Here is a 12225-nt window from a genome sequence, read left to right on the forward strand (position 1 = left end):
TGCTTTATCAAATCCTGGAAACTCATTGAGTAAAAAGATGTCGCTGCTATAGCAATCAGTAACCAACCTAATTTTGAACTTCCGCATCATGAGAAAACGTTTGCCACCAAGTTCTTGTTTAAGTGTACCGAACAAAAAGAAATCGCCAATGGCGAGTCAAGGTCGTAGGAAGGATGATCAAGAAGTTCCTGTCCCAAATTATTAATGGTCTCCTGTGTGGCACATGCTGCTTTATGCAACAGCAGTACTCTATATCTCAGTGACCTATACTATTTTGTAGAAATTGTCCCTAAGTTTTTTGAGAAGTGTGTAATACCATTGCGCGGTATCTCATTGTGTTCTTGTTCATTTTCAAATGAACAAAAAGAATACATTGACAATCTCAGAAGATGCTGATGGCACAGAACTTCTTCGTTGATGACGAACCAGGACGTTTCAACTGCGCTGATGAATTTTTGGATTAGGTTTGAAAGTGAAATAAAATTCAATGTCTGACGATGCGAAGTTTGTAAATTATGTACGTGACTCGTTATCACAGCAATCGAAGTATTTTTACGCAGGGGTTTATGGAATTTGATGAAACGGTGAGACAAATGTATAAATGTTTTCAGTGATTATTGTGAAAAACAAATGCTATATTGAAGTCAATTTGCTGATTTCTTTTTCCCCTATTTATACTCTCTCTCTCTCTCTCTCTCTCTCTCTCTCTCTCTCTCAGACATAATAAGTATCTAAAAATGGATAATTATTATGCCTGAAATTTTGAATCCTTGGCAAATTAAGTTATGACAGCAAAACACATCTTACTGAAATATCATTATAATAAGCATTTACAAAATTTCAAGGGAACAGTGAGAAAGATTAATACTCATTCAGTAAAATAATAAAATATAAAAAAATATAACTTTTTAATTTCATATTCTCATGTGGATCTGTACAGCATCATTGTTAAATCTTTGTATATTAGCCTAACATAGCTCTGCTTAGAATGTGTTACACAACTCCCCCAGTTTCGCCCAACAATACAGTGCCAGGTGGGACTGTACAACTGGTCAAAATCTTGTTTGATGCTTTCTGCAATATGCTTCTCAGTAGAATAAAGTTTTATAGCTTGAACAGCACTAGCTACGGCTGCTCGTTGCATCTCCAGTGACATGTCAGATGCTTGTACTTTGACTCCGTGTGGTTCATCTCCAGCAGTTGATGGGACTGAAACACTGTTCTGATGGCTGCGTTCCCGATTTAATGTAATGCCTCGCTTCTTTGGAGATGAGCTAAAAACAAAGTATAAAATTACAGAATGCATACTGTATTTCGTTTTTAAAATTAGTACATATCAACTTATTTTATATAAAGGTCGTTTTTAAATGAATTTTAAATTCGGAATGAAATAACTGAATGGACTTTTTATGAATGGAAATGAATACTGAATGGAAAGTATATGTCATAGGTGTTCTTTTTTAACAAGACTTTAAATATAGCCATAATCAAAATTTATTATCGACAAGGGCCTTTACGGATAGAATTATTGTTATATGTGTCTGTACATGTGTTCTCTGTCTAGATCAGAGGTTCCCAAACTTTCATAGCCCTTTAAAATTTTTCAAAAATTTCACGCGCATTCCAAATTCCAGAACAAGCGCAAATAAACAAATTTGACCTAAACTTTAACTATGAATATACATACTGTTATAAATTCATATATACGTCGATACATTTAATCACAAAAAATAAAATACGAATAATAGAAATAAATAAAAAACGCTTCGTACCGGATTACTGGGAGGATTTGTCCATATTTCGTTTAAAAAGTGCTTCATGAAAACAATAAGGGGCCCCCGGGAGGTCTGAGCTCCACACTTTAAGAACCTCTAGCCAACATAACAGCAGCTTCCAACAGAGAAAATTCAAAAAACCAACAATTCAACAGTAACCTCTCCAGACTTAAGACAACAGTAACTTCTCCAGATTTGGGCCAAAGTAATGGCCGTCATTCAGTGTAGCCAGGTGTTCTGGAACTCCTGAATGTTGAGTTATTTTAATGTGTTTAAAGTCTTTCCTTCCACCGGAAATGTGCCTGCTCAAAGAACTTCGCAAGAGGATTCGTGGGTGAGAAAATTTTGTTATTACGAGGGTTATCTTTGTACTCTCTCGTCATCTACCTAATCCCTTTAGGCTTAGCATTTTGCTAACGCTTACATTTTGCTGTAGTCACATACGCATTGTTCATAATTAGGCTTAGTGGTTACACTATTTCCCGTATCGCTGGGAATACGATAGGTCCGTAAAGTTCTGAATTGGAGCAAGAGCAAGTTTACCCTTTCTTTCATTTTGCTATATCATGGAATTTGCAGATATTAGAAACGCTGATATCTGCAAATTATGCGAAAAAGCAATTCTTCATGAAAACAAAGGAGAATATATAAAATGCTCCAAATACAAACGCCTAATTCGTCAGAGCTGCTCCGGCCTTTCGCGCGAGTGTAGCTCGCTCGAAATTTACAGCATACTGCTGCCGGAAAATGTTGGCGAATGGGCATGTGAGCCCCCAACAGCCTTGGGCTCAACAACCAAATCAAAGCCTGACTCTCACCTATCGCCACCTTGTCCACTGCAGCGTGTGTCATTTGGTAAGGCAACCACCCAACCCAAAGGGGGTGTAGCTCTCCTAACAAGTGACGCCGTATAACTATTAGAAAGCCCACAGAACTGCTGCTCTTTAGTTACCATGACAGAAATCCGTCAACCTGGCCTGTCCATAGCAGATAAAAGCCTTGATCTTACTCAGAATGAAATTACGGACGACGGGAATATCCCACATAACTATAGTGATCACGTAAATATTATTACAAACGTCTTAACTAATCATTTCACTCAACTAATGCATCAGTATTTTGCAAGTTCCAGTGCACAGGTCTGACACATTGCCAGATTGTAAGTGTGGGTCACTTACCGATGAGCTCCGTGTGTTTGGATTTAGAAATGAACGAATCTCAGCTGAAATATAACAAGTGAGGTCCTACGACGAAGATCCAAACCGCCACCTTACAACTTGTGATGGCTCTAACCATACACTAGATAAAAGTTCTGAGGAATGTGACACTTCATATTCAGCCCTTTCTAACTCCCCCAGAGGAAACATGCTCCTAATCTGAAAGTATAAGTCACCTAACCATTCTGATGAAACGTCTAGGAACACAAATAGAAGATCTGAGGGATGAAGTTTACTCTGTGCGCGAACAAAATAAAGCTGTCAGGCATATGATAACGGACCTCTTTGAATCATCTCGGTCAAAACACAATATCGTCCTACAGAGATTAGCTAATCTCCAGCATCTCTCCAAAACTGATGTGACTAATGAACAGTCACTAGAAGCGAGCCAGCACAACCTTGAAAACGACAAGTGACAGATCGGACTACCAAAGATCAATGTTCGACTGCACAATGCTCCTTACAGGGAAGAATGCCCTATCACTATGCATAATTGCCTATGTCCTGATCACTTGGCACAACTCTCAGAGCACCTTAGCCGGTCGGAACGAATATTTAGGGAGCTGTCGTCGCCACTGAAAGCTAACCTTACAAAATTAACTATAGAAAACGAACATCTAAGTTCTCAAAACAAAGTAATATTAGACAAATTAGATGACGTAGAAACACATCTGCATGACTTAAACAGTATGTTAGTGAAGTCGGAACACCAAAAAGTCAACGTTCATTTATGGAACCAATATTGCACCACATTTCCCCCAATACTTTTTCCGAGGAACCTGAAGAGCCCACTCTGGGGAGTAAGCCTGCTTCTACTGTGGCCTCATACGTACTAAGAAGAGAAAACAAATGAACATGCGGAACTTCGGAAAAAAGCAACTCCCTATCTACAACAAATCCTACAGGAGAAATGCTACTCTACTAAGCTACCATTTCCGGCAGAACAACCAGAACAACCAACCGACACATGATGCTTCTAACCCTAGTGTCCCTCTAGGAACTACAAATGTGCCTGTTGACAAGAACCCCTCACCAATTTCCCAGGCAAGAAGACATGAAGAGATAAACCAAATTTCAGCTGTTTGCACAAAAGAAAGGATCATTGTATCCAGACTTGGCCCTGAGACAAAAGCCGAGAGTATCAAAACCCTTTTCTTGATGGAATATGGGTTAGAAGTGGATGTGAAGAAATTAAACACCCATCCTATGCCTCCTTCCTAGTGATATGCCCAACTAACGAGACCAACACTGTATTAAACCAGAACAACTGGCCGCCTGGAACTTAAGCCTTTTAACGAAAGACGTCCCATGGGGTCACAAAGACACAGACACAACCCGCAACCCAATCCAAAATTGCAACTAATGGCTGGTATGGAGGCCGAATCAAATACCGTGCATATACTATATTTTCTGCAAGATCAGGAGTGTATCTAATAAGCGCCATCCGCTCCTAACACTTTTATCTCTCAGAGAAACTCACCTCATCTGTTTAACGGAATCCTAGCTATCAAATGATAGACAAATCGATATACTTCTTCAAGGTACCCCTTACAAAAGTATCGGAAACTGTACAAATATTCTTCCCAATACAATGGCAGGCGATAAGAGTTATACCAAGCCAATCTAACAATGAAGCTTTATGTGTAACACTTGTGAACCGGCAAGTGAGGATGCAACTCTGTTTGGTCTACCTCCCTCCTGGCCACACTGAAGAAACACGTATTGAACTTTAGACCTGGCTAGTTGCTAGCCTAGCCTCTACTCAACAAACAGTTGTGGGAGGAGACTTCATATGGACATGTGTTTTTGTAAGGGGCGGCTCCTAGACCGTTAGTTCAACTCCGCCTCGCATCTCTGTGAAGAACGGTATCACTACAAACGGGCCACATATGTGTGTGACTTAGGTTTGGGTGTATTATGTGTGTGTGTTCTGTCGTTTCCGGCTGTTTGGTTACCCAGAAGCATCAGTCACCTGGACAGATGATTCTTGGTACTCATCTACACCACAGGAAGGTGGGCCAGATTCCTCTGGGGGTAGCCGCATTTTCTGAGGTCTGCTGTGGTTATAGCTCGGCACAAACTAATCAACACAAGAATAGTGTGGCCAAGGCATTATTTGATAGGGTTGGGTCCCACTGCAGTAGTCCAGAGGTTAGGGAAAAGGAAATTAGTAGAGTCACAGCAGACCTCAGAAAATGCGGCTACCCCCAGAGGGTCTTGGACAAATACATTAGAGGGGTGATGTCCAATGCTTGTGAGCCGTCCGCACAAATCACCACTGCATACATTCCCTACTATCCGGGTCTTACTGAACGTGTTGCACGAGCATTGCGTGAGTGTCAGACCCGCTGTATGCAGCTTCCGGGACGGAGATTGCATACGGTGGTGTCCCAGGTTAAATACCCCATAACAAAAGAGGCTAGTAGTGGGGTAATATATGAGATGAAGTGTCCGGATTATGGGGATTGTTATGTTGGTGAGACGGGTGGCGGTTCAAGGATCGTCTGGGGGTGCACATGAATGCTATAAAGACCGTGAATTATGGGAAGTCTGCTGTGGCGGAGCATTTTTGGGAGAAGCAACACCAGATATCCCCAGAAGGAGCAGTCATTGTGGACCATGTGAATGGGTTCTGGGAACGCAAGTGGCTCGAGAGCTTGAGAATCAGTTCGTCTAATAACATTATTAATAGAGATAGGGAGTGTTCGTTTGCATCCACTTTTTGAGGCCATTCTCCTCCGACGGGACGATCGGTTCTGTATAACACGCTCACGAGTCATTTCCGGTCCCAGTACGCGGGTGGGGAATACCGATCATGTTCCTGTGGAACCACGTGTGTGAGTGCTGTGGGCCTTCTACTTAAGGATGTGCTGCACAATAGTAATACACTGTTGAGAAAGTAGACAGTCGCTTCCGAAAGCTACGGTTACCGGTATTTTAGTATTTTAGTATTTGAAGGATTTTAGTTACAGCAAATTTTTAGCGTTTTTATTATAATTATTGTAAATAGACCAGTTTTTATTTATTTCATATGTACATATTTTATATTTTAAAATTAAATATTATTTAATTTCATGGTTGGTGTTGAGGGTAGTTATTATGAATATCAAAGGCTTTTCTAAGATCCAAATATATGATATAAAAGTTATTCTATGCATCCAGTTTCTTTGTGGCTACATCATAGTATCCATTAAATTAGTCAGACAAGACTTCCCCTTAACAAACCCATGCTGTGTCCGAGCTATAACTGAAGTCTTGTCTAGATGATCCTGCAGTGCTTCTTTAACCAGTGCCCCCATTAATTTTCCTGGAACAGAAGTTAAACTAACAGGTCTGTAATTACCTGTGTCTCCCTTTGATCCTCCTTTGTGGATTGGGGTCACATTTGCACATCTCCAGTCCATGGGTACCTCCCCTGAGACCAGGGAAGTTCTCATAATTATGGCTAAGGGTTTGCTTACTTCCTTTGCCGCCTCCTTTAATATAACTGGATAGATTCCACCCACCCGAGGTGCTTTTCTTGTGTTTATCTTCAACAATTTCTCCTCCACTTTACTCTCAGTTATTACAAGATTACTGCCAGAGTTGAATACACCTCTGGCATTCCCCTCCCTGAATAACTCCTCCTCCTCATCTGTGAATGTCGATGCAAAATATTCATTCAGTTTGTTACCTACCTGAGTAGGATCATCAACAGTTGAACCATCGATATCAAGTGGACCAATCTGATTCATCCCCTTCCTTCTAGAGTTTACATAAGTAAAGAACTCTTTGCTGTTTTTCTTTGAATCCTTTGCGAAAGGTTTCTCGTAATCTGCCTTCGCCTGCCTAACCTCCTTTGTAACTTGGTTTCATACCAGTTTATATCTATCATAGGCTTCTGTGTCACATGTTAATTTATATGTATCCCATGCAATTTCCTTCTCTGTCACATGTCTAATTAGTTCATCTGACATCCATTTAGGCCTAAATCTTCAACAATATTTTTTTGTTGGTGTGAAAAGCCTAGTAGCTTCCAAGATTAATTCTTTGAATGCTTCTCATTTTGAATTTGCTGTTGGTAACATCATCAGTTGGTTCCACCGTATAGAATTGAAATGCTGTCTCAGACCACGGTAGTCACCTTTACGAAACCAAAAACCCTTCCCTGTACCCCTGATGGTAGTTACCTCTTTGAGTAAATCCGACTTCAGCACACTGTGATCACTGCCACCTAGTGGTTCCTTTATCTGCAGATTCTTGATGCATGAAGAATCACTACTGATAATCAAAACAAGAGAATTACTCCCTCTAGTTGCCTCCCGAACATGCTGCTGTAGAAGACATCATCCAATAAATCCACAAAAGCCTTGCTAGTGTGTGAGTGACCAACCCACAAATTCCAGTCAATATCCGGGAAATTAAAATCCCCCATTATAAGCCTCTCTGATTTACTGGCCCACTCTATTTCCCTGTACTGTTTCTTATTATTCTCATCAGAGTCATTAGGCCTACAACACACACACACACACACACACACACACACACACACACACACACACACACACACACACACACACACACACACACACACACACACACACGCACGCACGCACACACACCTACTCTCATTTTTCCTTTCCCAGTGCTTATGTCACACCAGACTCAACATACATTGTCCACCAATATCAATTGGATGCACCTCCTTAGATTTTATGTGTTTCTTAATTAACAGCATAACCCCTCCTCCCCTCCTATCCTGTTTATCCTTTCTGTACACATTGTACTCCCCAAATTCCAGTTCTGCACTGCTTATGTCTGTCTGACACCATGTCTCTGATATCCCAACAGTATCTGCCTTTGTTGTCTTGACTAGCACTTCAAGCTCATAGAATTTATTAACTATACTCCTAGCATTGGTGTACATGCAAGTGCACCTGTTTATACTCTTAGTTACCCTAACACAGCCCATGTATTTACTTGTTCCACTATGACTCCCAGCAGTCCTGGAAATTCCTATTGCCTTGCTTTCCAGGCTGTTGCCCAATTGCATTTCAATAGAAGTAGTGCAAGAATCACTTTCACCTCTGCCAACGGCTATTAGTCCGTGTATAATGAGGCACACCTTACACAGAATAAACCAACTGATCGAACTATGGAAATTGATGAGAAGTCAGATAATGAAGATGCAGTTCTCCTGCTACATGCTAATGATGAGATGGATATTACTCGTCCAGTTTTTCCAAAGCGAGAAAAAAATAAACAGGATCAAGGGAAAACAAAATCTTCCTAATCTAAACCCAAGTAATGCAGAAAATAATTCAATGGAATTGTAGATGTCTAAGAAGCAATCTCGATGAATTAAAATATTTAATGCACCAGCACGCACGATCCTGCAAGCAGTTGTCTACAGGAAACATATCTGTCATCAAATTATACTCTACACTTCTCAGGTATACACTATACAGACGTGGCAGATTTTCCGAATCTCCGGCAAGAAGAGGAGTAGCAATTTTAGTTTGTAGTAATGTACCATCCAAACCTATCCAGCTATGCACCACTCCAGAAGCAGTAGCCGTTCTTATTTTTGTTAGCATTTCTCTCATTCTTGTCTCCATTTATATACCACCAAACATTTTATGTTCCACTGCACAACCTGACAATTTACTAAATCAACTACCCCACACTGTATGCTTTCTAGGTGATCTAAATGCACGTCATCCTTTGTGGGGTTCCACCGAACATAGATCGTAGAGGGATGATGATTGAAACCGTTCTAGAGAACCATCACTTAACATTATTGAATACCGGTATACATACTTGCATTGTGCTGCTACTTTATTAGGTACATCCCTGCTGTGCACACAAATGGTTTGTACCACTACGTTCTAAGTCACATGACCACAGTTGTGAATAAAGATGCAGCAGAACCACCTTTCTAGTATCAGTTAAGCGTACAAACCGTAGCAAGAATAGGGACTGATCTAACGGACTTCGAACGTGGCACGGCAGTAGGTGCAAGACGTGCTGGGCAAAGCATCTCTGAAACTGCAGTTCTCCTGAACTTTTCACACACCACAGGTTGTGTATCGAGAATGGTGCAACGAACAGAAAACATCCTCTCAATGGCACTCCCGTGGAAGAAAATCGCTTGTTGATGAGAGAGATCAGAGGAGGATGGCTAGAATTGTGCAAGCAAACAGACGGGCCACAATGTCGCACATCACGTCAGAATACAACCTTGGTGCGCAGAACAAAATATCGTAACGGACCACTACTCGCAGTTTGTCGCGAATGAGCTATAACAGCTGACAGCCACATCGCGTACCTTTGTTATCAATGAAGAACAAAAGAGCACGCCTGCTCTGGGCACAGCAACACCAGCACTGGACTATCAAGGATTGGAAAACAGTTGCTTGGTCTGAAGTTGATGTTCGTCGTGCATCATATTGATGGAAGGTTCAGAATTTGGCGAAAACAATATTAATCCATGGAACCGCCATGTCTGACGACAACTGTGCAAAGTGGTTGGGGGCAGTGTTATGGTGTGGGGAACGTTTTCTTAGCACACGTTGGGTCCATTGATCCCCACAGATTCACGTGTGAATGCCACATCGTACCTATACATTATTGCTGACCAAGTGCATCCGTTCATGCTGATAGTTTATCCTCAGTCAGATGGTTACTTCCAGCAGGATAATGCGCCGGTGCACAAAGCCTTAAGCACTATGGAATGGTTCCAGGAATATGACAATGACTTTTCTTTGCTGCAGTAGCACGCTCAGTCCGCGGATCTCAATTCTATTGAACATCTTTGGAATGAGCTGGAAAGGGCTGTTCGCTGCACGCCTACACCTCCGTCGAATCTCAAGGAACTGCGTGACACACTCATGTCTGCATTGTACTCCATTCCTACACAACGTTTTCAGCATCTTGTTCAATCCATGCCGTGACGAATTCACGTTGTTTTGAAGGCGAAATGAGGCTCAACATAGCGTGTTGGTGTACCTAATAAAGTGCCAGCAAAGTGTATACCTAGTGTATACCTAGGTAGGTGTACCTAATAAACCTAGCAAAGTGTATACCTAGGTAGGTGTACCTAATAAAGTGCCAGCAAAGTGTATATTCACCTGTCTACAGGATCAAACTCTGCTCGGGACCTGTCCATATGTTCCTCGTCCATTTATCCTAGCCTGGTATTAACTGACCTTCACAATAGTGATTACTTTCCTATAATTTGCCAAATACAGACGGATACAAACTATGCCTCCAACCAACAAATTTCGTGGAATTTTCATCGAGCAAACTGGGGAAAATTTTCTAATGCAATCCATTTTGATAGCTATTTGATCCTTACTACATCTATTAATAATGCTATAGGCATATAGTAGAAGAGTTGGAGTTGCTGCCAGCGCAATACCGAAATCAAATATTACCAAATGAAGATATAATGGATGGTGGATAAGGGATTGCTTCCTTGCCAAAAGAAAACAAAACAAAGCTTAGCATATCTTTCGCCGAAATGGTACAATATTGAACCTTAAACTTTAAACGACTGAAAGCTGAAGCACTCCGAATTCGTAGGAAAGCAAAACAGGATGCGTGGATTCGATTCACTTCTACCATCTGCAGAAACACTGACCCCAGAATAATCTGGAGAAAGATCTGAATACTCATTGGAAAGTATCAACAAACTTTTGCCCCAATCCTGTCTTGGAAAGGAAGGGATTTTCTTTTCTGACTGATATTGCAAAGGCATTAGCTGAAACATTCGCTGCTACGTCATTCTCTGAGTCTTATGAAGACTCATTTAGGCGCACAAAAACGTCTATGGAAAAATATAAAATTAACTTCAATAAACCAATCTTTTTTCCTATAACCTTCCATTCACTATTGCTGAATTTAATGAAGCTCTTCAGAATTCTCGGAATAGTTCTGCTGGGCCAGATGGCACTTACTACATAATGCTTCGCCATCTCAACTCCAACTTAAAATTTGCGCTATTAAAATTTTACAACAGAATATTTGAAAAGAATGTTTACCCTGATACATGGTATCATTCATTAGTGGTAGCTATAGCAAAACCTGGAAAAGATGCTTCTTCTCTCAACAATTATCGTCCTATATCGTTGACCAGCTGTTTAGGGAAAATACTAGAAAGGATAGTTCACAGGAGACTTACCTGGATTATTGGAGATCAAGACGATATAAACTACACCAATTATTTGGCTTCCGCCGTAACAGGTCTATAGCTGATGTCCACATCAAAGTTGAAGCTCACACTCGAAATGCTTTTGTTAAAAAACAACACATGGTAATGATAACTTTCGATATTACCAAAGCATTCGATACAACCTGGAGATATGGAATCATGCAAGACTTAAACAATCTTGGACTGAGTGGTAACCTGCCTCGATTCAAACAGAATTTTCTCCATCTCAGGACCTTTCAAGTACGATTCCAGAATGAGCTGTCCACAATTCACACGCTAGAAGAAGGAGTACCTCAAGAATCGATTTTAAGTGCCACACGTTTTGCATTACGTATCAGTGGCATTATCCGAGACATTTCAGCTACAGTGAAAACTTATATGTATGCAGACGATCTTTCTGTCTCCTGTCAATCATCGAGCATGAATACCATTGAATGGCAACTACAATTAGCAATAAATAAAATTGAAACTTTGACAAAATGCAACGGCTATCAATTAAATGAGGGGAAAACAGCAGAATACACTTCTGTAAATTGCGATCGCTTCATCCAGAACCTGTATTAAAACTGAAAGCAGAGAAATACCAATGACAGACTCTATAAGACTATTGGGTTTAATTTTTGATAACCAATTAAATTTTCATAAACATGTGCCTCCAGAAGTTAAACATCCTTCGTGCAGTATCCTCAAAATCTTGGGGTGCTGACAGGCAGTCATTGCTGAATTTATATCGTGCTCTAATCCGATCACGATTAGATTATGGAGCTATAATATATGCTTCAGCAAAAAACAGCATCTTACAATCCCTGAATACCATCCATCCCAGTGCCCTTCGATCCGCACTAGGTGCCTACAGAACCTCACCAGTTCAGAGTTTGTACGTGGAAGCACACGAACCCTCTGTATATTAGAAGTAAAAGCTTACTCTGCCAAAATAAGCTCTCCATCTCATCCTTGTTGGGTATACCTAAACCAACCTCTTTGACAAAGAATGTACGAGTCCAAGCCTAATGAACCCAGACCTGCTGGTATACGCCGCCAA

At 40.8% G+C, this 12225-nt stretch overlaps 1 protein-coding gene across 1 annotated transcript in view; it reads right to left on the reverse strand.

Moving 5' to 3' along the window:
• Positions 1-922: 922 nt before the first annotated feature.
• The window catches only part of LOC150087147 (uncharacterized), a 62239-nt gene continuing 50936 nt past the window's right edge, over positions 923-12225 (reverse strand). Inside the window, exon 10 of the mRNA XM_090372385.1 lies at positions 923-1274. Within this exon, the coding sequence (XP_090228511.1) occupies positions 923-1274 (352 nt within the window). The remainder of the gene's footprint in view (positions 1275-12225) is intronic.

This window comes from Mastigoproctus giganteus, chromosome 4 (genome assembly GCF_048544385.1).
Source record: "Mastigoproctus giganteus isolate SK-2022 chromosome 4, ASM4854438v1, whole genome shotgun sequence".
Taxonomy (NCBI): Eukaryota; Metazoa; Arthropoda; class Arachnida; order Uropygi; family Thelyphonidae; genus Mastigoproctus; species Mastigoproctus giganteus.